The 27603-nt window shown below is 40.7% G+C and overlaps 1 protein-coding gene across 2 annotated transcripts in view; it reads left to right on the forward strand.

Annotated features, from left to right (window-relative positions):
* Positions 1-10666: 10666 nt before the first annotated feature.
* TAFA5 (TAFA chemokine like family member 5) overlaps positions 10667-27603 on the forward strand; it is a 323788-nt gene continuing 306851 nt past the window's right edge. Inside the window, exon 1 of one of the 2 annotated variants that reach the window (XM_075146176.1) lies at positions 10667-11143. In XM_075146176.1, the coding sequence (XP_075002277.1) occupies positions 11053-11143 (91 nt within the window). In that variant the 5' untranslated portion in view covers positions 10667-11052. The remainder of the gene's footprint in view (positions 11144-27603) is intronic. The other variant, XM_075146167.1, reaches the window with a different exon arrangement.

A 27603-nucleotide genomic window follows, 5' to 3' on the forward strand; every position in this document is an offset into this window, starting at 1 on the left:
ATTCAAATTTGTGTTAAAAATTTTTTGTCCTATGTTGTGTCTGTCAAAAGGAAGATACACATCTTTGCCAGTGTATCTGGAAACGGAAAACAGTTAAACCTAGTCAAGCTATTACAGTTGCATTACTATGTTTTAATGACTGCCTGCTTGAGGATGTTTTTCTGTATGAGAAGCAGCAGGGTAGATAATCTGGAAAGGGTAAGGCCTTTTCCTTATGGCAAAGTAAATTGCAGCTATTTCTCACAGGAGGAGGTCATTGGTCATACACTGATTCCATCCACTTTGATAGGACAACACTGATAAGCACATTCATACCTATGGCATGTCTTTAGGACTGATGCCAGTTGCACACGTTTACATCAACAGAATAACTTCTCCCTTGCTGATCTCTCAGGCAATACTTAGTATGTAATTAGATGTTATCTTGCTCATACTATCTCATATTTCAGTTTACTACATAAAGTATACACCTGCTTCTCATATCTCCTCTATATCGTTCTGAAGTGATTATGAAAAAAAGAAAATTTAAAACCTAATTGTACCTAATGGAAGAAAAAAAATCTGTTATGTGTAGGCAAAGAGAAGAAAACAATATAAAATGTGGTTGGCATTCAAAAATATCCTTTTTAACCATAACGATTATTCTAGTTAGTATACTGTCTTTTGCTAGTCCCTTGTTTCTAGAAGTAATTGTGATGTGTTTTGGGAGTTTGATTTGCTCTGGTTTTATAGAATTCCATTAGTTTTCTGTGAAAAAAGATTTTTTTTCTGGCATTTCTTCTTCATAAAGGAAAAAAAACCCACAAAGCAAGCTGTTTGTGGATCCAACATTTGATGGCATTAGATTTTAAGTTTTTATTTAACACAGTTTTACTATGAAGGCTATAACTAGGTAAGTGCTACGTACTATACTATATCTCCTTTATAGGGAAGATACAAATACTTAACCTCCTTCAAAGAGAGAAGGAGAGAGGGGGAGAGAGACTCTTCTACCAAGTTTCAGTTATGTCAGATGGAGTTGGATGTGTTTGGTCAACTTATATCTGAAATGATGCAAAAAGCTCCTCTAAAATCAGTGAAGGTCAATTTTATGAATACTGTTCTCAGCATCTCAAAGGAGCTGTTACATACAGTAGGATGACTGTAAGGGGAAACGCCGAAGTCTTCAGTTCTAAATCTTCAGGTGTGCGGGCTGTTAGACCCCCTAATGTTGTAGTTTATTCTGTGTTCATTTCCTTGTGCATTTTCAGAAGTGATTTCAATTGAATCATTTATGGTTCTTCCATTCAGATTATAACAGCTATTTTGGAGCGGATAACCCTCAATGGCTGTATATGAGACATTGCCCGGGGTGCTTCCAAGATGCTTTTGAGCTGGGTAAGGAAATCACTGAGTGTTGACACATTCTCAAAGCACTATGGCATGGATTGAGAGCATATACTTTATAAACTGTGTTACTGACCTATTATTCTGTGTCATACTGACAGAATAGACTATACCAGTTTCCTCTGAAATGTTAAACAAAACCAAATAAACATTTTTTTGTAAAAAAAAAAAGTAACAAAGTAACAAGTATTTTAAAAAATTAAGTACAATATCTGATCTGTCTGTGGTAATTCATACAGAAAAACTGTAATTCATCAGTACCCACTTCTGATGTGTCTACTTTTTCTATAGTAGCCATTCAATGTATAATATTATACTAAGGTAATGTCATAATATTGCCATTATATTAGTATACTGGTGAGGTAAACCATACTCAGATTTTTACTGTGACTTTAGGGTCACAGAATTTCTGCGGCATGGCTTAACCAATACATTAGTTTAAGACTTAAGCTCACATTCAAACAAGTAATTCCATGATCATCTCTACTATCTACATACTACTTTATACACTCTTGTTCAGTCAGGAGCAATTAGTTATCATGGCTCATTTGCCCTTTCAGACAGACACAGGCAACTGAACACATATGGGCTAGTGAACTTGAACCTGTGCATGAAGGACAGTATAGGCATGGGGTGTTGGTATGGGGCTTTCACTGTGTGCGTTAAGTGAAGAAATCAGAGAAAACTTTCTGCCTCTTGTTCAAAAGCCCGCTGATGAGTATGATGATTGGGACAGTCCAGCACAGGTGTGATGCTAAAATCTCCCAGGAGCTGGCACAAAGAGGGGTCCATGATCCACTTCACTCCTTCTCTATTTAAGGTTAAGCAATGTCCAGGGAGAGTGTATATTCTGCTGTAGAGAAGGATGTTCTACCTCTTACAACGTTTGTATAATGCTCTTTGTAATGTTTTATCCATCTGAAAACAGGCTGAATCAGCTACAATGTCTCCAGGATTTTTACAGAAGTTAGTTCAGGCTGTGCACTGTCACTGCCCCATGTGCCAAGGGTACTATTTTAATACCTGGCTTTTTTGTTAAATACCAAAACCTTAGATGCTCCATTTCATGTTGTAATTAAAGCTTTCTATTTTAAATCAATGTAAGCGTGCAGAAAAATGATTCCTATTAGACCAGCACAATTCAAAACAAAACGAAGGAGGATGTTTCGCTTTAAAAATATGCTTTTCACAAAAAGTTTTGTGGGAAGCTACTATTCATTAACTGCAGTAAGCTATAGGCTGCCTGATGTATCTGGTAAATAGAAACAGACAAGCAAATAATAAATAGGTTGTGCATGCAAGGGAAGGTTATATTAATCTGCAGTTCCTGCCATTATCCCACCCTAGGTGTACATAGATGGGCCTCCAGTGTGTTAATTCCACAGAGTCCAGCAATAAATCTCAGATTAGCTTGCAGTAATCCATTTTCATCCTACTGAACAAAATATTTCTTATACCATTTAGTATTAACTGGCCATATCTAATAAAAGCTAAAGACTGGCTAATTTTTTTTTTTCTCTTTCCTATGAAGAACTAGTGAACTATATTATACATGAATGGCTTGTAAAATTATTGGTTTATATTTCAGAATTACAAACAAGATTGTGTTCTAAGATTTAAGATTATAAATTTAAAAACCATTTTCTCCTTTACTTATTCAAGATTTTGGAATGAAGTCCTGAACACAGACTCAGAAGAAACTTAATATATAAAATTCTGGGCCTCCTTTAACATCACAGTCTGATGCAGGTGTAGATCTCTTGAAAACATGAGAGTTTTCAGGTTAAAAAAAGAGTGCCATAGTGGTAAACCCATTTTAATTTATATTTAAAATGTAATAATTGTTCATTTTGTGCATGTAACAATTTTCAACTGTTTATTTGAGGTTTTGAATGATTTTTAAAGCATCTGCACTTAACATTTGTCTGAAAAATATTTGTTTCCCCTCCACTAGCTTATTAGCAACCAAAGATTACCTCTTCCCTCAGTAATATCACCCAACGTGCTCCAACATTACAGAGGCAGTCCTTGTCTCTTCCTCATATGTTCAGAACCTGTTCTAACTAACTGTGGAGGTGCCTGGCTTGTTCTGGATATGCTCAATTTTTGCTGCAGCTCCCTTTCCCACTTACTACAATAAGGACCGCTAATGGAAAGAATTAAAAGTGTCCATTGTGGCCTGACTTCATCTCCTGATCATTTTTTGTGATATCCAGGTTTTGAGGTGGAAAGTCAACAGCTAAATAAATGTAAAGAAAGTTCTCTGGTTAAAGTTCAAAGTATAGGTCAAAGATCTTATTGGTTAAGTTGCCGGTGAGTATGAGTTTGTATAGTAAAATCCATTCCTGTAGAATTTGGATTTTTTTTTTATTTTCCCCCTCCACTAAGGTGGAAGGAAGCAACAAAACCCCCAAATATATTAGCTTATTAAATTTTCCATACAACAATGCTATCGGCCATTCTATAGTGGTTTGCTGTGACTTGACTCACTCTATGAGTCAAGCATGGCTTTCTCCGTGGGTTTATTCAGCATGGCTTTCTCCGTGAGTTTCATTTTCAATTAAGAACTTATTCACTGAATGTTACAGCATTTTAGTTGTGTGCATTTAGGCTAGACCCTCAGGAATTGATGCTGGCAACTGTGGATCATAACTAAATTCTGTTAATTTCATGTATTTAATCATCCTAGTTATAATACAAATCCTTTTTCTAAAAAAGGAGTAAACAATTGTATTTTGAGAAGTGTTAAAAAATCCAGACGATCTTAAAATATATAAAAAGTAAAAATATAAGGATAAGCCCTCTCAATTTCATTGCGATTTTTGTGAAGAGCCCTATAATCCTTGGAACATTCAAGCCTATGCCTTGCCCACAAGTCTTAACTGTGAGTTTCAATAGTTGTATGCTCTCTCTGAATTATCATAGAATCATAGAATCACTGAATGGTTTGTGTTGGAAGGGACCTTCAAAGATCATCTAGTCCAAGCCCTCTGCCATGGGCAGGGACATCTTTAATGAGATCAGGTTGCTCAAAGCCCCGTTCTACCTGATTTTGAACACTTCATTATCATTTCAAGGCAATAATCTTACAACTGGAGGCAGGTAGAAAGACCCTTGAGACCTTGTAGACTCTCTCTTTGAGATTAGTAGTTCTCCTCATGGATGTAAATTGCTACCTATTCAGGTCTTTTTAGCTGAATGAAGGCATATTTTGAAAACAAGAATAGATGAAGGCCATACACAAACCAGAAAAAATTGGGAGTGGGAAAGGGTGGGCAAAAAAGGATGGGCAAACAGATGCTGTAGTATCACAAGACGTGAGTTTTTTTCCCCTCAAATATATAAAACTATCCATAGGCAGCCATAGCATATGTAATCATGTATCATAGAAATGAAATCACATCATTTAGATGACTCTTTCTTCAGACATTAGAATATTTCTTCCTGAACAGGTTGAGGGAAAACTTGGTACATCTTGTATAAAAAAAAAAAATCCGTACTCTGGAAAGCAAGAATGAGTTTCAGCACTGCAGGTTCTTCACACAGGATATGCTGCCCTGGCTCCCTCCTCATTGGCAGCTCATTCATTACAGCTCATGTATTTTCTCATATGCATACTGGCACCAGTTCCTTTGGATCTGTACTGGTTGCAAGTACCATCAGTGTAGGAACTGGATTTTTTAAGGCTCTAAATTTTGTAATCCCAGATGCGTTGGGGCTTTTCTATGTAGAAAATTCCCCAGGTCATAATGCTGTCATTGTTCTCAGCAGGAAACCTTAATTGCAGAGCTAGTTGGAGAAGAGTTGGATTAGCTGGCAGAGTGTTGTCTGGAAAATCTTTCAGCTGTGCAATGTTATCACTTCCCCTACATCCCCCCGCCCCCACCCCTGAGGATTCCTAGCCTGCTGCATTTGGTGAGATACATATGTTTTCCCCAGCTCCAGGAGCTGTGAAGGGTTCCTCTGGGATATCTAAGTATAAATACCTAAGTGTGTTTTCAGTTGCTAGGTTATTTTTAGTCAATGGTGGTTACCGAGTCATCTATAATTGTGCTGTTAATGTGTCAGAGCAGCTACTGCAAAGCTAGGTGCTCCCTATAACAGGTTGAGTGTATAAGGTAAAATGAAAGAGGACAAAAGCAACATTTCAGAAGCGAGCTGTTTAAAGGTTTGAATTATATAAGGGTAGATTGCTTGATGAGCAGATATGAGGCAGATGATCCATGAGTACAACATGGATGGAGGAGCCTTGTTGGTAACATAGTTTGACTATACTACCCATAGGACCTGTGACTGGCATATTGTGTCATTTGAGATTTGTGTTTTGGGGGAATTTACCAGTGCTTCAAAGGATCAGAGTGGTCTTACAGAACCTTTCACTTCTTAGGCAGCTCCTATACAGCCTTCTTCAGTAGTGTCCAAAAACTATAGCCAACTGGTGACTGCTATGTGGGAGAAAGTGCAATGAGTTCCCAATGGGCAACTGTCCACATGACATGAACTGCTGGCACAGTTCTTTCTCTATAAATAGCAAAGAGGAAGAAAATCGTACCTGAATAGGAAGTCAGTAAGACAGTAGGAAGAAGACAAGAACAGCAAAATAATACAACTGAAAAGCAAGAGGAAACAAAATGACTTAAAAAAACCCCAAAACATCAAAAGTTCCAAGTAGACATGATGTACTGCAGCAAGGAAATTGCACATTGGTTATTCTAAATTATCATGGCTGTGCTATCCCTTTTATGAATCTGCCACTAGGAGAAAGAACAGGAAGCAGGGTTTGGTCTGTCAAGAAATTTAATTAAAGACATATTAACATATCACCTAATTAGGTAAGTGAAGGAAAAACAAGTGAAAATTTTAGGTGTTCATGGAAGGAGATGGTCAAATGGATGTGTATTTGTGGTTCTTATGGTAGCTGCATCATGTCACAAACTAGAGATTAATAGAATCTCTTTAGAGATTAATTGCTACTCCAGTGGCACTTGCCCAGCATCAGCTGAAGATCAATGATAAAATTTTGAAGACTACTGAAGTTGTGACTACCCCAGTAGCAAAGAAATGTGAACCAGCCTTTGGCATGCAGAGAACAGAAGGAAAAAAAAATACTTAAAGGCTGCAAAAACTAATTGGTGGAAATATATCCATCTGTATTCATTACTATATATTCAACATATCATTTATTTTGGTTAGATTCAAAATGGAAAAAGATTTATAATGCCACTTCAGGCATATGTGAAGGATGAACTGGGTGAATTTCAACAAAATAAAATGTTAAACTTAGCATCAAGAGAAACATTCCAGCTGAGAGAACCACTGGGCTGGAATAATCGCCTCAAGTGACTGGTGACAGACTATTGCCTGAGTAACTCAAAAGTAACAAAAATGAAATCCAGTGGGCATTGGCAAAGGTTTGGTCTAGATAACTTAATAATATCATCTGCTCTATTTTTTGTGATTCAAAGCCAGTAGTAGTTTCCAAATTCATTAGTGAAAATGGGCTAACGTCATCTCTTGTGCTCTTGCATTTAGATCTGCATTGGCCGTGCATAATTTTGGGTTTTATTGCATGAACAGGAATAAAATAATTATGCAAAAGGCATTCAACACAACTGAAAATACTAGGGGCTTAGTTCTAGGTATATGGAATACAATCTGAACATGATTTTTTCCCAGGAATTTTTATTTATAAAATATCTCAGTAATGAAGAATAAATCTTCTAAAGTTTGGTAGAATCGTTTCACAGAATTAAATGCAGAGTATAGATAACATTTTTAAATCTCTAGAATTGAGCAAAGGATGCTGTCTTTGCTACAGAGTTCCAGTTTTAGTAATTCTATAGAGCTAGATTAAAGTTTTGGTAAAAAGAACAAATGAGCTGTATTTCCAAAAGAGAACACACATTTGGAAATTATGCGCTTCATTTTTGTGCTGCTTTCCCATAAGAACTCAGAAGAACTTGTATCTCATACATATTTGCTTTTTCTCTTTGATCATCAGGAAAATGCATTCTTTACTTCCTCGCTACTTTTCCCAGCTGCAACTCTCTTCTGTATTGGAAATGTCTTCCAACGCCATTGCCATCCTTTACCAGCTTTCAGGTGCTGAGCATCCCTCCTTTAACATTAAAACACAACTGGGAAAGTTCATGTGGAGTGGTTCCTGGCAGGAGTTACTGCTGGGACCGCAGTCTTTTGCCTCTGTGTTGCTGGAGATGTATGGGGTCAGAGCTCTGGCAAAAACCTGAAAATTCACAGTGAGATAGCTCTGTAAACCTCTCTTGGCCTAAGCGGCTTAGAAGTTGTTTGACGGGTGTTATTGCATTAGTTGGGGATGCAAATCTTAATAGGCTGAAAGGTAAGGGGGAATTTTTGTCAGTGGAATGTATTCAGAAAAGTCTTCCAGAGAAGTCTACATGGGTAACTTGAGATATGTTTAATATTTTATAAATCTTTATGCAGGTGACAAGTAAAGGAATTGAAGATGTGTATTTTTGAATAGGACTCACCCTATTTGAAAGGTCCAAAGCTATTTAGGAAATACAAAAAACACAGTGAACCATATTTAGTACAGCAAGTGGCGTTGCCAGGTACCACTGTCCTCTCAAATGGGAAGTCTTCTGGAATCCCTTGTTGCTATGAGACTAAATATCTCTGTACAGTGTGAGCGCTGAACCAGATTTTGCTCCCACTTACACTAGTGTGCATGAAGAGTGACTCCCCTGTGGCCGGGAAGCACAGTGCCGCATTCTGATGTCTTGCTTATAAAAGAGTCTGATCCAAAGCTCACAGAAGCCCAGGAGTATTCCTCTAATTCAGAAGCTCAGAGAAGTAAGACTAGTTTAAAATGGGAGAAAGGCTATCATCTTGCACCTCAAAAGGAGCAAGCAATTTGGGGATTTTGACCCATTGACAGTGGGTCTTCACATGCTTTTAGTCAAAAAGGAAAGTAATGTGTAACATTTTTCGTAGGATTGCTCTCCAAACTTAGCACGTTCAAACTGAAAGATAGATATTGCTTATCCTGGACTGCATAAACTCTTAAGTTTGAGACACTTTTAAAATCCACTTATCTGTGGACTTAAAAGCTGCTTCGTCAGGGTTGGGGTTTTGTTGTGTTTGCTTAAGTATAAAATGTGTGAATTTTCTTTAGCTACTTGACACTTTTTTCTTTCACCCAGAAGACAAATAAACAAACAAAACCCAACTTGAACTGCGCCCAAGCACAGCCAATTTCTTACCAAAGTGTAAATTTCAGAATGAAAGATCTACAGTGGAATATCTCTAGCGTATGACATGGCTTTAACATTGCATTGCTGTAATCTTCAAATACAGTAAATGCAATAAATGGGTTTATAGGGATTTGTGTGAACTTTAAAATTCAAAAGATGTTGGTTTTAATGTTTCTCTGCGCTATCAGTGAAAAACCAAAAAGCACAGGGATGAACTCTACACACATCATCATCAACAAGGGAGATGTTTGCCCAACAAAAATATCGATCTTTTATTAATCTGTCCTTCCAAGCATCTGGAAAGCCTCCCGTTTCTTAAAATTAAGAAAATATTTAAATACTAAGTATTACAAAAAAATAACATAAATGCAAACATGTAACTAAAGAGCTATGAAAACAAAGCTCTTCACGTGCAAGTATTCCCTGGCTCGGGTTATATCCTCAGAACTATGGATGCGCTTTCATGTCTATCCCGGACAAACCGGGATAACGCATCGGCCATCGGTGCGTCCTGTCACTGCTAATGTAGTGCAGTACATCTGCAGCTGCGCTGGAGCACAGCAACTTTCAGCTTGTCGCGGAGCTGCACGGCGGGAAGGACCCGCTGCCGTGCCGCGCCGTGCCCGGCCGTGCCGTGCCGTGCCGTGTAGCGCGGCCCGCCCCGCCGCGGCCGCCCGGCGCTCCGGCCGCCTCCTGCCCGCAGCTTCCCGCGGCGCTGCGAACCGCAGCTGCCCCTGCCCGGTCCTGCTCTGCTCTACCCTCCTCGCCCCGGGTTAGCCTGCCGACACCCGCTCCGGCCCCGCCGCGCCGCTCGCCCGCAGCCGGCCTCGGCCCGCGCGCCCCCCCGCTCCGCTCCGCGGCACTCGGGGCTTCTCTCCGCGAGCCACCGCAGGCCGCGGTGCCGGGCGCGCACGCGTCGCGGAAGTTGCGCGGGGCAGCCGGTGGCGTTTGAAGGCGCGGAGCTGCCGGGCGTCCGCGGGCAGGGGGGCATCCGGGCGGGAACCCGGCCCAGGCAACCCCCTCTGCCACCCACGTACGCGCACCTGGCAGCGGTTGAGCGCGCAGCTGTTCCCCCTGCCCCCGCACCGCCCCATCGGGCCGCCGCCAGCCGGCGGCGAGTGCGGCACGGAGCCCGGTGCCCTCACCGGGCCGCCCCCGTCCGTCGGGGCGGCCCCCGCGGCCGCCGGGTGCGGAGCGCCGCGGCGCGTCTGCCCCCAGCCAGGGCTGCAGCGCGTCCCACTACGGCGGGGCCGAGCGCGCAGCCTCCGCGGAGCGGCACCGCACCGCAGCACCTCCCCGGCCTTCCCGCCGCCCCGCCCGGCTTCTCTACGGCAGCCGGGCGCCGCGGCTCGGTCCTTCCCCTGTAGCGGGAGGGCGGCAGCAAAATCACAGCCTTGATCTTTTTTTTGTTTTTATTTATGGCATTCTTTCATTTGCCTTCCGTGGGGATGGCCGCAACGGAGGCTTCAACCTGTAGACTGAGAGCGCTCTCGCCGTAGCCCGGCGCAGCTGCTCGGAGGGCGCTCTGCGGTGCCACCGCCGGGGACCGGCGCCGGGACGGGGTCGACCCCGCGGGAGAGCGAGGGAGCGGGGCCGGCCGCGGCGCCCGGGGCAGCTCCCGGAGCCGGGCGACGAGGAGCCCCGGCGGCTGCGGCGGCGCGAGCCCGAGGGGAGTCCAGCAGTCTTTGCACGAGCCCCCGAGCGGCCCCGCGTTTGCCGGGATGAACGGCGTCCCCCCCCGCGCCAGAGAGGATCTCCGAGCCGGGGGAGGAGGAGGGGGGGTGCAACAAATTGCCGCCAGCCGGGAGAAGTTGCAGTAAAGAGAGATCCCTCCCTCCCTGCCCCCGCTCCCTCCCCTCCCCGCCCGCTCTCCCCTCCCCGAGCCGTGGCAGCGAGCGGCGGAGCGGCGGAGCGGCGGCCCGACGAGCGAGCGACGGAGCGAGCGAGCGGCGCCCGCAGCCCGGCGATGCCGCAGCGGCTCCCGCGGAGCCTCGGCGGGGTGGGCCCGGCCCCCGCGCGCCCCGCGCCGGCCGGCGGCGGCGCGCCCTGAGCGGAGGGCGGCGGCGGCGGCGGCCCCGCGGCCCCGCGGCGCAGCGGGCGCTGTTGCGCAGCCCTGCCCGGCGCTGCCGGCCGCCCTACCCCCGCCGCCGGCGCGGCGCGGCGCGGCTCCCGCGGAGACGGAGCGCTGATTCATGGGGGCCCGCGCCGGCTGCCTCGGCTTGGAGAGCGCGGCGCTGCCGCTGCTGCTGCCGCTGCCCCCGCGCGGGGTGTGAAGCCCCGGCCCCTCCTCCGCAGCCCCGTGCTCGCCCGCCCTGCTCGGGAGTGTGGTCCCTGCCGGGAGCCGCCGCGCCTGGCGCACAGAGGGAAGCGTTGATGCATCGCTGTGGAAATTCATTGTGTGACTTTCTGGGTATTTACTGAGTTTCAGACCGAGATGCAGCTCTTGAAAGCTTTATGGGCACTAGCAGGAGCAGCGATCTGCTGTTTTCTTATATTTGTCATCCACTCACAGTTTCTTAAAGAAGGTAATTATGTCTGCATGTCTACATACCCTGTTCTTTAATACTAAGGTCTTTACGAGGTACCTTAATTATTTTTACTGTTTCCAGTATGTTCTATTTACAGCAGTGCTTCCACGCTATTTTTCCTTTCCGTTGCAGCCTTCTCATTTTTGTTCCTTTAGATAATAGGTAGCTTTAGAATTACATTCTTGGTAAATGTGTGTGTGTGTATATATATATAAAACCTGTATGGTGTTTGTATTCAATGTTTTAGCCAATGTCTCATTTCTTTATGGGGCATGGATAGTGTATAGAAAATATTTGTTGCTATCAGATGACCACAGAACAGTAGTTATCATGGGAATATTAATAAACCAAAAAACCCGTAACAAGTAAACGTCTTATTTTTATACCAAATCAATAAGCATCCTTTCCCTCTTCCTTGTTCAGTACATTTTCAATAGATGGCACTAAAGTTCTATGGAAAGGGCAGGGCAGAGCAAATCCTGGGCATTCAGCATCTTCCTTCTCCTCCTCGCTGCCCCAAAACTGGAAGAGGCCTTTGCATGGTTTCAAGGCTCCTGTTTTTTCCACCTTGTGGTCAGAAAATTGTGATTACAATTTACTGGAGAGAATAGTTTAGATTGTGTGGCAGGCTTTCTTCTCTTTTTTCCTACGTGAGTTGGGTGAAAAAAAAAATGTTTGATTAAGTGGATAGAGGAATTTTCTTGGGGAGTAACCCTCGTATTGCTCTTTTTTGTTTGGTTGCTTTTTTTTGTGGTTTGTTTTGGTTTTTCTTTCCTCAGGAAATCTCTCTTTTTTTTTTTTTCCCCCGTCTGCTAAAATCGTGATTCCACTGCTTATTTGTAAAGCAAACTGTAGTCTGAGATTCAAGTGTGAATCCTGAGAGATGTGTATATATTCGGTGGTGTGTGGGAAAGCCCAGTGCTGTTCTTTAAGCAGTGTTAACAAATATAACACAACAATATGTGTTATATTGGTGAACCCATTTATTCTTTTTTAGCATTGTAATATAGTTGAGATTATAGCTAGCCGCAGAAGGAGCCCAGCTCAGCTTGGAGTGCTGGCTGCGCAAAGCCCGGAAAAAAACTTTTATATGACTGGGAGAAAGTTTCACTCAAGACTGGGCAAAGCAACAACCTTGCAACCACTGAAGTATCGCTACTGCTTTTTAGTGTCAGTCCAAAAAAGGCGCAAGACACTACATTTCCACAGATCTTTTCTGAAATGAATAAACACTGATTTGCCTGATTTGGTTAATTAAAAAGTGTTATCCAGATATCTCCAGTGCCAGAGATTTCTCCTTTATGAAACCTACCCATGCTTTAATTGTATTGTGTGCAATGCCTCCCACATAGTCACTTATTTAACATTCTTTTAAAATGCTCGGACTAGTGTATTATATATCTCTGTCTAATGAGATGACTCGTTTTGAGGAGATTTTGCAGAATGAAATATTGCCAGTCATTTCAGGCTATTTTTTGTCAGTATTTGCCATTATGCTGCTTTTTTTTTTTTCTTCAGTCTTTCACTGCTTGATTTTGAGACCTGTGTTACTGTAGATAATCCATAAAAGAAGCAGCATTTTTTTTCATTTAAAATATTTCTTCTTGCAGTGTAGAAAGCTAGCAAATTAATACACAAAACCATGGCCATACATCAAGCACTTTAACACATTTTACATTGCTTCTCCTCCAGCATTTATAGCCATTCTCAATGTGGACTGCAGAGAGAAAACTGAAGCTCTTGGGCTTGTCGGAGAACTTAATTGCATCAGTTTGTTTATATTTGTGAAGAAAATATTTCTGCTTTGTTTAACACTGAGAACTAAGTACTTACTGTAAATACAGATTGCATGTATTGGGCTGGTTGTCAGCCTTTTCTTGATGGGTGCTAATCTCCACAATAGCATTTTGACCCCTTTCGTATAATTACTTCAGCAGTGTATGTATTCCCCCCTGTAGTTTCAATAATGGCACTGAATAGTTTAGTGGAATTGATTGAAAGTCTACATGGTATAACTGAGTTTCTTCTTTGTGAAGAACTTTTAAAATATCCGATTAAAATGATTGGTTTAGGCATAACATCTTCAAATGCAGGCATCTAAGAGAAGGAGAAACAGATAACAGAAGATTTAAGCTATATATTGTAAACAGTTTGCAAAAGCAAGATTTACATTTCCTTTCTTTTTCATTTTAAAACCTTTCTTTTTTTTTTAATCATTTTCAGTAAGAAAACGGGAAAGAAGTGTGAGGAAAGGACTAGTAAATCATTTAACCATATGCCTACCACATTAGTTTACTAAGTAAATATATAAAGAATGTAAAGAAGAATACATGTGAGATGGCTGTTACCTCACTTTCAGAAGATTTGAAATTCTTTTTTGATATAAGAGTTAGCCCTTTACATTAAAATTTCAAAAAAAGTTAGGAATGGTAGGTCTCACTGCACATGATGTTGTTAGACTGTTGATTTCCTGGCAAAAAGATTAATTTCCCATCGGAGCCTAATGAACTACATGGGCTCATTGTTTGTAACTCAACCGTGTGGTTGAATTCCTAAGTTAAATGCTTGGACGTTTTCATTTGATTATTTCTTGTGCAGAAGGATAATTTCCTGTAGTCCCAAAGAACAAACAAGTAAGCCACCAGTTTGCCTAGCTTGATCAGATTAGCTGATAGCACATATCTCCTGAGACAATTTGACAGAACAAGTTCATCCACCAAGCATCTCTTTTGTATGCAAGACAATTGATTTAAGAAGAATGACATGTAAAAGTAATTAAAGGTCTGACTTCATTTATTAATGCATGCTCTTTCCATTTTTGCATGTTTTGTAATATTTACTGATTATTATTTTTCCAGAGGCAGATCTTAATAGAAAACTGACATAATCTTCACTTGTTACAAAATCTCAAAATTATATAATTACCACGTTTTTTTCTGTATTCACTTTCCTTTTACTCACTTGGAATTAGTGATGTTATCTGTTATATTAAACTCCTGTCACCTATTAACACAAGATATTTTTATAATTTCAGTTGTACTGCATGGCTATAGTGTGTAGAACTTTCATTACATCCAGCTGAAACTTACTACCAGAACCAAATCCTCCTTTCAGTCACATTCATAAATATGAGGTTGTGTGTTGCAACAGTCAACTGAGAGTTTTCGCACTGTTAATTTTTCATTTTAGTTCCTATGCTGAACTTAGATTTTGCTCTAAGTAGCCCTGTCTTAATTCCTAAATATTTTTATATACATTTTTGAATTAAGGCAGCTTAGTAGTAGCATTACATTACTGCCATTTAAATGATGTTAAGGAACAATGAATGCTTGTTCTGAGATGAGTGGGAAAGAGCTGTTTAAATGTCTATTTTCATGAATATGTTTTTTTCAGGAAGTGAAGAATGGGTGACACAGGGTGCCGTTTTTCCACACTTAGGCTTTTGTGTGGAAATACAGGTCATCCTGTGGCTAATCCGTTCCCCTATGTCCAATCTGTCCTTCAGTGTTTCTAAAAGATGAATAGAGCTGTGAACCCAGAAAAGGGTATTGTGATACATAATTGCAGTCCCATGCCTGTCTGATCTTCCTGCAAAGCAGTTTAACATACTCTAGTCAGCTGCAGTCAGTATGAAGGGGTGTTGAAAATTGAAATATCTAAAACTTTCTGCATACACCATTGAAAATTAAAAGTAAGGAATTACATTCACTACCCATGTCTGATTTTAAGTGATTTATATTCTACTATTGTTTAACACATTTATTCAAAGAGAACTGAAAAACGTTGAGTTGATGTTACACACATTAATTGTGGGAACTCCTTTGCCCCCAGGCAAGCACCCTTTTCACCCGGTAGGGCATTTTAACCATTCAGAACAGTAGTGATGGGGACAGGTAAAGGATATAGTTTCTAAATGTGTCTTTGAAGCCCATGGAAAGTAGTGCAGTTAGGGAGTAACTTCAGAAGGGTATGTATACATCGCAGGCAGGGCGTGTCACAGCCCTGGGTATACTTTAAAGCTTTGTTTGTCCTGTGATTGCTCATGAAGAGACTGGAATGTCTTCTCTGTCAAGGGCGATTTAATATTTTGAACGGTTTATGAGATTAGGGTGGTGTGAGCCTTGTTTGGAGAGGGACTACACAGAAACATGGATTCAGTCTGAAGAATCTTACTTAAAGTATAGAGGATTGGAGTATTCAGATCTCAAAACCACACTCTTAATCCGTGGGGTAGATGATCAGTAGTAAGCTGTGTAAAACAGGGTGATTTTCTGTTGATACACTGCAGCGTTTAAGTAGAGGCAAGAGAATTCCGATACTTCTGTTATAACCAGATGATTGTGGCTATAAACCAGAATTTTAGTATCACTTGTGAAGATTTAATATATACTTATATATATGAATAGGGTATCTGTTTAGCACATTTTTCATAATTATAATTTTTTTCTGCCTTAGGCAAAAGTTAGTGATTATTGGTTACACTCTTGTTGGCACTTCTCTGTCAAACACATTTAGAGGAATTAGTGTCAAACAGCAAAAAATACTGCAGCACTTTCATTAAAAGAAGGCATTTATTACACATAATAACTTGGTTAGATTTTTTACTTAATATCTTTATTCTGTCACTTTTTACAGATTTAAATATTTCAGCCTGTTCTAAAAGTATAGAAGAAGGTTTATGCATATTTTTGTGTTCTTAGGGTGTACATTTTGACACTGAAAATAAAGAATATTATTCTGTTTAGCTGTGTAACCCCAAACAACTCTGCTACTCCTCTGCTGATGTTTGAAAATGTCTACTGACAGTATACCCAAGATAATTTTTTCAGGGCTTTCTGTCCATATAACCTGATAGCTTTATAAAATTGGTAAAACTAATGTTTACTGCTGTGTAAAACATTTTGAGGAAAGGAGTTGCTACCTTCTGAAACTTTTTGAGACTTTGGCCCTCAAAATTTTCCTGGAAAAAATTTGAATGTGACTTATTACGACAGATAATGTTGCCAGCCTTTCATTCCTTCAAAATTTATTTTTCTTTTATCTTTTAAACATTAAAAAAAAGAAAGACTTGAAACAGTTAAACAAAGTGAGGAAGATAATTGCTTTTAAGAATGTGGGGAAAAAAGTTTGGGTTTATGTTAGAGTTGTTTTTTTTCAGTTTGCCCTTTTATGCTTGACCTGTGTCTCAAAACAGTAAGATACCTTGCGTACCAGATGTAATGCATATGTTACCAATATATAGTAAAACTGAGTTGAGGACAGCGTGTCACAGCTGCAAATTTGCCTGCTTTTGAAGGGTTTGTTACTTTTAACATACTGTAATAGAATTCTTTTCTCCTGTTTGTCTTCTATACATTGCGGGGGGGAGCGCGGGGGGGGCTTCTGGAGAGGCAGATATGAATGAGATTATCAGAGCAGCACATCAGGCTAGAGGGAGGCACAGAATGCAGAAGTGGAAGGTTTCTCTTCCCATCCAGGAAACAGATTCGGCAGTTAAAAAGCCCTAAGCTTGAATAAATGCTGCACAAGGAAAGAAAATGAGAAAGGTAACCAATCTGGGGGTTTTGTTTGCATTTTTTTATAGTTTTATGGCAAATAAATTAAGAAGGCTCGGTTCAGTGGCTATTTGGTAGGGACTGCAGAAAAATGAGAGAAGGTCCTGCTTTGAGGTAAAATAGCTTTGTATTTGAAAAATTTTGGTATTTTCAGAGGGTTTTTTTAGGATCGGCTTAGAGAAGTATAGCAGTGAAATGAAGCTATGCAGACAAAAGTTCTCAGTAATTTTCTTTTCAGGGAGGTGAGAAAAATGTTCTCTATCTGGCGTCTGCTGTGCTGGGATATACCAAGAGGGGGAGTCTGACAGTTTTTCTACCCATAGAAGATAGCTTTGAAATAGTTTTTGTTTTGGGGTGATGAAAATGAAAGATGCGTATGTCTTCACAGGGAAGTGCACCGTAGATGGTATAAAACCCCTGCTTTTCCCAACTGAGCAACTTGAAAAAAGGAATTAGTAACAGATTTTCAGTAGTCTTTTTATGGCTGCATGACCCAAGAGCACAAGTGAGGAATTATTGACGTTTCTCAGCATTTATCAGCACTACCTGTTCTTAAAGGCAGTACTATAGACTGATGTGAGTCACATCATACAAAAGTGCATGCTTTTTAGGTCTGTTGACTAATACTTATTTTTCTTGTTTCTTAGCAGGCATATACTGTATCAAATATAAAACTGGAATAAAAACAAGACACACACAACTGAGATTTTTTTAAACTGAATTTAAAAAGGGACGTTGAAAAAAAAGCATGTATTTAGAGGTCAAGAGTTCAATATAGTATTGATAAGAAAAGCCATAAAGGTCTTTAATTCGCTAGTCAAAATATAGGTAAAATTATTTTCTTCTCATATAATCATATGAAGAAAAGAGGCAACACAAGTTTTTATACTAGTGATAACAACAGTATTTGTTTTCTGGTAGTATTTAGATTCCCAGTTGGAATCAGTGGCTCAGCCGAGTATGACTGGCCAACTGTAGTGTATGTTCATACAAGTCCAAGCCAGGGATCTGTTCCATCCGGTATCTGGATTTTAGCAAAGATTTATTTTTCTCAGAAATGATATCCTCTTGCCACTTACAACACGTAGTGATAGAAGGTTCTGTTTAATAACAAAATCCGATTATTTGCCTAAATGTGCTTTTTATGCCTGTTCTAGAAATCCAACACAGTATAATGAATCTGCCTATTCATTATATTTTACCTTTGGCACTACATAAGTTCACAAGTAAATGCTAGTCAGAACAATAGATCTTCCTACTAATTGTTGTTAGTCTTGTGAAAAGCAATGAGTAACGTGTTTGAAATATATCCAAACAGCAAATTAACATATAAATAACCAGAAAAAAATAATGTAATGGATCGATACTTATTGAAATATTTCCTAAAAGCAGATGCTGTACTAATGTGTGTTTTCATGTGAGTGATTTATTATTTTTGACCGTATGGAGGAAAGTAGAAGATTGTGTTTATTCGTCAGGTGAAAAATTGTATTTATAATAGACTGGTATATTCTGGATCTCAGCTTCTTTCTAACGTGCTTTGGTATTCCAAAGTCTAGATGTTTAATTGCAGTCTCACATGAGGAAAGATGTAGGCCAAATTAAGTGGATCCACAGGAGAACAAAGGGAATAACTGCAACTTCAGAAGATATGACCTAGAAAGAAGTACTGAAGAGACTAGAGTTACTGAGTTTAGAGAAGAGATTACTAGCATGATAAGAGTTTTTGGTGGGTAAAATTCTGCCTTAAGAGTAACAAACTGTTCTTTCTGTAAAGTGGGAAGATTACAAGAAGCAATGAGTGCAAACTTATTTGAGGGAGATTTAGGTTAGACATTAGGAAAGATTGCAGCAAGGCAAATTTGTGCTGTGCATCATGAAGACTTGCCAATGGCAAGAACAGTTAAGCATTGGAATAGATTTTCTTGGGAAGTTGTGAAACAGTAAAGTTTTACTTTCAGGTTAAAATATTATCTGTTGGGAATAGTGTCATCAAGTTGAAGCAGACAGGTGGACTAAGTGACTTCTTGAAGTCCCTTCTAGTCTTATCCTCCAAAATGTGCGCTTACCTGAAACTTAGAAAGGTGAAAGATATTTAAACATGTGACCTTAGGGCAGTTTTCTGTTGACTGCTGAAGTGAATAGGCTCATGAGAAGACACACTAGGATCTGAAAGTATTCAGGAGACAAAAAAACCCTCAAGAAAACAACCAGTGTTTTAAGTATTTTATTAGCTAAATCATGCCACTTTTTGAGTTGCAGATGTAATTTAAAAAAAAAAGGGAACAGAAAATCTCATGATGTATGTAGTTAAAGATCACTCTTTTAAGTGCTGTTTATGTTGTAAGCTTTTTAGGACTTGAAGGTGTCCTGAAGCAGGGCCTTGCTCTGTTCACTCTTCTTCGTATACAAAGAGCAGTGAAATTAGAATATTAGTATCATTCACTTTCTGGTATTTCTTATAGGGTGAGGATTTGGGTTAAGGATTGTTGAGTCTGCCAGTCTGTTCTTGTTACCCCAGCACCTGGAGGGCTTACCTCCAGGTGGCCCTATGGCTGCTCTGACCTCTGGTATGAGAAGCACAGAACCAGCCCCCCAACAGGGTGAGCTGCAAATGGCTTCAGAGAGATTCTCTGTCAACCTGTGCCTGTTTGGTGCTATGGGTGATTAAGAGCTTTGTGTTCGTTGCTGTCTGTAATGGTGTGTATCTTGATGCAATACTATCCAATTTTTATGATGTCTGCATGGTTTCAAATCCAGTAGCAAAAGGAAAATTAGCAAATCGTGCTGACAGAAAGGCTCGTGGATCGAGATAAGGACAGGGAGAGATCACTCACCAATCACCGTCACAGGCAAAACTGACTCCACTTGGGAAAATTAATTTAATTTATTGCCAATCAAAATAGGGTCATGAGAAACAAAACCAAATCTTAAAACATCTTCCCCCCACCCCTTCCTTCTTCCCAGGCTCACTTTACTCCCAATTTCTCTACCTCCTCCTCCCACAGTGGCGCAGGGGGACAGGGAATGGGGGTTGTGGTCAGTTCATCACACGTTGTCTCTGCCGCTCCTTCCTCCTCACACTCTTCCCCTGCTCCAGCGTGGGGTCCCTCCCATGGGAGACAGTCCTCCACGAACTTCTCCAACTTGGGTCCTTCCCACAGGCTGCAGTTTTTCACAAACTGCTCCAGCAAGGGTCCTTTCCACGGGGTGCAGTCCTTCAGGAACAGACTGCTCCAGCGTGGGTCCCCCACGGGGTCACAAGTCCTGCCAGCAAACCTGCTCCAGTGTGGGCTCCTCTCTCCACGGATCCACAGCTCCTGCCAGGAGCCTGCTCCAGCACAGGCTCTCCACAGGGTCACAGCCTCCTTTGGGCACATCCACCTGCTCTGTCGTGGGGTCCTCCACTGGCTGCAGGTGGGTATCTGCTCCACCATTAACCTCCATGGCTGCAGGGGGACAGCCTGCCTCACCATGGTCTTCACCATGGGCTGCAGGGGAATCTCTGCTCCGGCATCTGGAGCACCTCCTCCGCCTCCTTCTTCTCTGACCTCGGTGTCTGCAGAGTCTTTTCTCTCACGTATTCTCACTCCTTTCTTCAGCTGCAGTTCTGCAGGTTTTTTTTCCCCCTTCTTAAATACATCATCACAGAGGTGCTACCACCATCGCTGATGGCTCAGCTTTGACCAGTGGCGGGTCTGTCTTGGAGCTGGCTGGCACTGGCTCTATTGGTCACAGGGGAAGCTTCTAGCAGCTTCTCACAGAAGCCATCCCTGTAGCCCCTCCACTACCAAAACCTTGCCACACAAACCCAATACAGTCATACTCCACAACTTGTGCTTGGGGCAAGTCCTGTCTGGAATTTGTTCACGTCTCTGGAACAGTTACGCACTACAAAGTTGTTCTACTTAGAGGTGTAGAAGAGCTGTGTGCTAAATTATTGTTTCCTTGAGCGGCACTAACATTTCTTTAAAGACAGGAAATAAGGAAGTTTTTAGAAGTTACTGTATTGCAAGTTAAAATTTTTTTACCCCTTTACACTAGTTTGTCAAAAAGCACTCACATTTTATGTGGTTCTGTGGTGACTGCTAATTAATCATGACGATGTTATATGATAGCTTTTGTACTTTGCTACAGTTTTTATTGTATTAAATTATATGTTTTTCTGCATGATTCTTTCAACACAAATTTATGGCTTTAAGGAAGAAAAAACCAAACCACTGCTACATTATTCAGAGTTGTACATGTTTTGGAGATGTGCATCATGGATCTGGGAATAGATTTAGCCTCAAGAGAATCAAACAGTTGTTTGAAACGGTCACTGCTTCAGTACCACCTTGCTTACAGCTATGAACTAATTGAGATTAAACTAAAATCATTGTGAGATACTTCCTTTTCCTGTGCATTGGCAGTTCCCACTACCTGTTAATGCTTCAAAAGTATTATTTAGTCATTAAAAAAAATGGATGTGCTTCTGGCTTCCTCTTTTGCTCTAGCTTTTACCTTTGTTTTTCTAAACACATGCTGGTAGATGAAGTAGAGAATCTTCAGCTTCATTTATTGTGAGAACATCTCATAACTGTTGTAAGCATTTCTGAATGCTTGGCTATAAAACTATATAGATTGTACCAGATGCTGCCTTAACTTATTTTATAGAATTATAATGGATGCTGATGAGTCTTAGAGTCAAGCCTTTAAAGATAAAAATCCCTTTGCTATGTGGTTTTTTTTGTAGTATATAGTAACAGCCCCGTTTTACTGAATCTTTTCACCTTTCCATTATTTTGATTAACGTTTTAGTAAAACTTTTAATATTTTAATATTATAAGAAGTTTTATGTCTTCCCTAAAGACTGTAACAACATTAAAAATGTATTTTACCTGTTATTTAGGTAATAAGTGGCATGATTTTCAAGTGGGCTGAAGACCCAAGAACTCCCATTGCCTGCAATTAGAGATGTGTTTCTGTTTAATTATGCACTGAGGCCTTACCTACAGCCAGAACCGTACCCTTGCAGTCACTTAACAAATCTAGAGACGCTCGCAGTTCACAGAAGAAGTACAAGAAAAAGATTGTTAAATTATACATGAGCAAGTAGTTAAAATAACAGAAGTTATGAACTATCATTTCTCCTCAGTGTCTCTTCACAGGCTTAATGCTTCTCTCCAGCTAGAATTGCCTCATTTCTTCAGTGGTCCTTGTCCACTTCCAGCCCGCTCCTTCTGCCTTCCGTCTTGCCTGCTCTCCCAGGAGAATGCAGCTTCATTCTGCACGCCCGTGTGGGAACATGGGCAAAAAAGGAGATGGTCAAAGAGTCTGTTACAATTCTGAACATTGTGCTTTTCTTCCCTAGTTTCTAGGCTTTCTTAGAAATAAATTCCATATTAGCTTTGCCTGTATGCTTGTATAACTGTATGTATAGTCTTGACTGTCCCTCTACCCATTATAAAATTCTTCCAGTCTAATTTTTAGGTTAGAATATGGCTGGCCATATGATCTAGTTCATTGGGCATTTGGGCGTTGTGTATTAGCTAATGAATTACCAGTATTCTGATTTAGTTTTGTTAGAATACAGTCTGAACATCTTCTTTTCTAGTACTGACAGAGAACTAAGATGAACAAGGAATTTGTGCCCTTTTTATAATTACTTCCTCTTTGTTAGATGGGAATTTTTCACTAGATGACTCAGTTGCAAACTTCTAGGCAACTGATCCCTTAGGAAGCCAGTACAGATCATGGAATCATAGAATGGTGTGGGTTGGAAGGGACCTTAAAGATCATCTAGTTCCAAGCCTCCTGCCAAGGGCAGGGATACTTTCTACTACATCAGGTTGCTTAGGTGCCCATGCTGGGGAGACCAAGTCTATATGTAGTTAAGCTCGTATATTTTCACATGCCTTTTATTGTAGTGTTACCCTTTTAAGTTTTCTTCTTCAGTTTTGTGAGCTCTATCATGGTGAGAGCTAAAATTAATTAGATTTATAATAAATCTTAACATTAAACCCAGTTCATAGAAATTATGTATGTTCAGTAATTTGTGTTATTGTGTAAAATTAATGTAAAGTCTCTGTTTGTTACAGGTATTTTAATGAGTAGTTTGAAAATTATTTTCAGTTCACAAGATGAGATTTGCAAACCTCCCTTTTTCAGCAGACAGATGATGGAAGTCAAATTAAAAGGAGTAGTTTGTCTCTCAGATTCATTCTAATGCTATGACTTTCTGACATGATGTTGAAGATGTCAGATCTATCTCTAGGCTTATATAATTCCTGTTCACTGTGACGGGAACTGCAGACACCTGTGCATCTTTAGGCAGACAGGTTCTTAAATTCAGTAAAGCTGTCCAGTACTAGAGTGGCATGTCAAAACACAATTTTCTTCCTAAGCAAACAGAGCAATCATATTTTCTTCTCCAGATTTTTTTTTTTTAGAAAAAGAGAAAAGAACACAGTAAAATTTAAATGGAATTAGCAGTAAAAAGAGCAAGAAAAGGACTGCAATTTGCAGCATATTTTCATTTTCTAATAGTTTATAATTATAAAAGCCAAACAGAGAAACGTTTGACATAGAACTACTCATTTGTTTGACTGCTTTCTCCTGCACTTATTTATGTTATGGTTTAAAGGTGGTCAAGGTTATGCAGAGATGTGCTTACTAACTGTGATTTAATCCTGACTTCTTCTCAATGTAGCTTCATCTTTTTATATAAACTGTAGCCATTTAAAGTAAAAAGAGCTATTCTGAATCCATATATGAGAAAAGATTATGTACAAACACAAAGGAAATAAAGAGTTTGTAATGAAGCCTCACTGTTAATTTACATTTTGAAAAAAACAAAAAGTTGCCATAGTAAGATGTAGGTTGCAAAAATTTTCTAAATCTGATGTATTAAACTGAGGAAACTCTTAACTTGCATGGCATGTTTCTCGAGTTTTGTGAATACGAAAGCGCATAATTCTGTGCATTTCGGGGGTTGGCCTCAAATATTTTACTTTTGTGCAAAACATAATAAAATATGAAGGCATTGGTAAGTTATGCAAACTGAACCTTTTCCAATCAGCTTTCTAATTATGTTGTTCCTAAGATAATTGTTGTTTGGGCTTTTTTCTTAAAAAAATAATAAAATATATAGGTGTTTTTCGATATATGAATTTGTTGCAGCTCTGCTGTTGTTCAGAAATTATGCATTTAATATTGATGCTTTTTAAATATGCGAGGCAGTATATTCTGTTTTTTCTCATAAATTACTTTTTAATTCTATTTAATTCACAAATTCTTTTTTCTAGAACAAACTTACCAATAATATTTTCGGCATGAAACAGAGCTTTGGTAAACAGACCAAAAGATAGAGTTAATAATGAGATCCATTTTTGCTATTTTAAAAGGCCAGTTTTAGTACTGTGCACTCTAAGTATTGTAAACTCTAGTTCTGAGTGCCACAGACTGCTCTGTTAGCTTTCTAACTCCATGTGCAGCCACACTGAGCAAATTACTTTTATGGAGCAATTTGCAGGGTCAGTTGTTTAATTAGCTAATTTAATGCATATCTCAAGTCTCAGCAAACAGCCAGTTTTTATTTTCAGTGCTACTTATATATTTCATAGTGTTTAAGAATTATGTAAGAAATAATAACGTTTGCCCCCAATTGTCGTCTAATGCTTTGTAAATATTGTTGTGTTGGATCTAGCTCTGCTGATGATGGCCAGTGACCTTTTGACTCATGGGACATCTGAGCTATTTAACCTTTTAAGGTGAAGTTTTTGCTGATACCTGATCCAGTTGAGTGTTATAGGTTGAATAATTCTTCCATACTGGTATGTTAGATTTAAAAATAGATCTCATTTTTGAATATGTTAAATGTAATAACAGAAACTACTTACCACTAGACAGCACTAAGGTATTCCACCATTTTTCAGCTGCAGTTCTATTGCAAAGTCTCCTTTTCCATTATAAATTATTAGTATCTTTTTTTTAAGTAACATTTAAGTTCTTTTCTATAGAAGCATAAAAAATAAGTTGAAAGCCTACAGCAGAACTGAGTACACCTAAACCATTGCTCTGCTTTAAGACCTCTGATGATGGAGGTTCTACAGCTTTCCTGGATTTTCATGCTGCACTCATCTATTATGTCTGCATTTACTCTGAGTGGTTGCTGCGGTATCAATCATTTTGTCATGTGGGAAGGCTGGAGCAGAAAGCGTGCGCGCACACACACACACAGAGCTCTTTGAAATCCTAACATACTTACCCCAATTAAATCATCAAGATAGTACTTTATGTATGATTGCTGGGTTGCAGTTGCAGAATGTGGTGAACAGCAAATCAAAAGGCAGTGTTCGCTCCCTGCCAGAGAGGAGGTGGGACCTGCCGAGGACACCGAGGATCAGCGGTGAAGTGTGGCATCCCTGACTGGGGAGGCAGCGCTAGGACAATTCTTGTCCCTCACTGTGCTTCCTTGGCTCCTGCCCTTGAGGGGGCTGCAGCCATTTTTTTATACCTATTTGTTGCCACCTTTGAGTTTGCACCTCTTACAAGGATGTTTTACATATGCGAGGTGCACGTTCCTTATTTTCCTTGTTATGCTTGTTCTACCGAACTCCCAAGGCTACATTCCTTCAGTAACCAGCAACTGACTGTGATTTGTGTTTATACTCCTTGCCTCTGCCATCATCCTCTGCTTACACCCTGGGGGGCCCCTACTCCACATCACTGTAGTATCAAAATGGCTTCTGGTACTGCCCTGAGTGCTCTTCCTCTGCTTTTCCAAAATATCCCAGGTCAGCAGACGGCTAGTGATTTTAGAGTTTGCCAAGGATTACCATTTAATGATATTTCAGAGTTTTTAAATGCAGAGTCCATGCATGTCATTGTTTAGGAATGGCATCCATGAAGCTCTTGACCACCTGCTGTGGTTGCCCAAGACTTGCTATATGTCTTGCGAACACAGTTCGTAACAATGCATTCGATATTGCGACTAATGTCTTTCTCGTATTGCTTTGCTTCGTACAGAAAGGTAAATGTGTAAGCGAGAATTTTTATTGATTTTTTTTCCTGTTTTAAAAATACACAAGCTCCTCTTCGCTTGAGGTAGAGAAGGCATTCAAAGAAGCACCCCTTGCTCTCCAGCAGTACGATTTCTGACAGTTTTGAAGGAGGTCACTGGCAAGCGTCTGTCCAATGGGAGAAAACTGGGAAATAGTAGGATAAAAAGTCAGGTTTTAAATCCATTTTTATCTAAACATTTGGTTCTTGGAAGCGTTTAGGACACACAATAGCTGCTGTTGTCAATCTTGAATATTTTTGAAAATCATCCATCTCTAATTGCTACTCTGTAAAGTCGAACTTTGTGTTTCTCTTTTCAAAAGTCTTGGCAAATATGTAGCTTATTTCTTGATGATAGAGATGGTAATTAAATTGTATGTTAGAGTGCAAAATCTATTAGGAAACATTCCTTGCATGCACTTAACCATCTTCTGCATTTTTGTATGTCAGGGCGTCGTAAGGGCCGACGGCTCCATGGGGCTGGGGTGCGGGGGGCGTTGGGGCTCCCCAGGAGACCCAGCTGGGCAAGGCCTGGCAGCCAGGGCCCCTCACACCCCAGACAGGAGCCGGGGGGCACCGGGGCAGCCCCAGCCCCAGGCATCAGGCACCTCCCTGGGGACAGGGACAGGCCGAGGCCAGGCCAGGCCGAGGGCCCGCAGGCGGGCCTGGCTCGGCAGGGCCTATGGCCAGGCAGGGCAGGGCTGTGGGGAGCTGGAGACCGGCCCTGCTGCAGCATCGCTGGGGCGGGGGCTGACGGTCCTGGGGGGCTGGAATGGGGTCCTGGGCCATGGGCAGGGTGTGCCGGGCAGGGACATCAGTGCCTGCAGGGCCCTGACATTGTATCTGCTTTTGTAGCTGATCCGGTAAGAAAGCCACTTAAAAGTAGTAAAAATGCAGCACGAGAATACCAGTATGCATTGACACACTGATTTATTTTGCATATTATTTGGCAGACGCATACTTGTGTTTTAAAGACCATGCGCATTACTTTGTGGATGTGGCAGTGGGTCCTGAACAAGCTCGTTCTGGACTGGCAGCTGAAGAGAACTTGAGTCCCGTGCTCAGGATGATTGATATGGCGCTGCTTGATGTCAGTGCTTCAGGGAAGTAGGATCTGTGCCTCTGAAAATGCCACTTCTTCAGAAGGATAGAAAAGGAATGCAAAAGAGTACTGAATTGAACTGTATTGGACTTTCTCTAAGTCATAGCCAATTCTCTAAGCTGTGTACAATAAGAAGTTTGTTGCGTTTTAGTAGTATCCGAAAGTTTTACAAAGGCACGAAGTTGTCTTCCATGGATGTGAGTTCGTGAAGTGTCTTGGGATGCCTCTCAAAAGGCAATGTTATACCACTGCAAGATACTTTTAAACTAGTACTTTCATCTCCTTTCCAGTTTCCTTTCTTCCACCTGATGCTCCAGCCATGGACTAGCATTGAATATGGGACATCACAGTTGATCTACAGCGACGGACTGTGTTGCCAGGACATAGAGTTTAGCAATCATTGTAGTGTCACACAGAAGGAGGCGCTCAGAAGTAGTGAAAAGATGTAGTTATACACAGTAATCTTAAAAGAAGTTGTAGAAATCAGGAGCAAACTGCGCATGGTTAAATTGCTTTTTCCTCTCTCTCTATAATATTGCTTATTATGATGTTACAACAATATGACTTGCATCCCCACAAGTAAAGTAATACTTTACTGTATTTGTGAATGTGATAGAGTAGCTCATATTTTAGATATTGTCATGCTCAAATCATATATAAACATATTGATTCATTTAAACTGCAGTAATACAAAGTGCTCTTTGTATTCCTGTATGCAAAAGACAGGCTGCTATGTCAATGAAACCCACATTGTCCTT

Source organism: Calonectris borealis, chromosome 1, assembly GCF_964195595.1.
Source record: "Calonectris borealis chromosome 1, bCalBor7.hap1.2, whole genome shotgun sequence".
Classification (NCBI taxonomy): domain Eukaryota; kingdom Metazoa; phylum Chordata; class Aves; order Procellariiformes; family Procellariidae; genus Calonectris; species Calonectris borealis.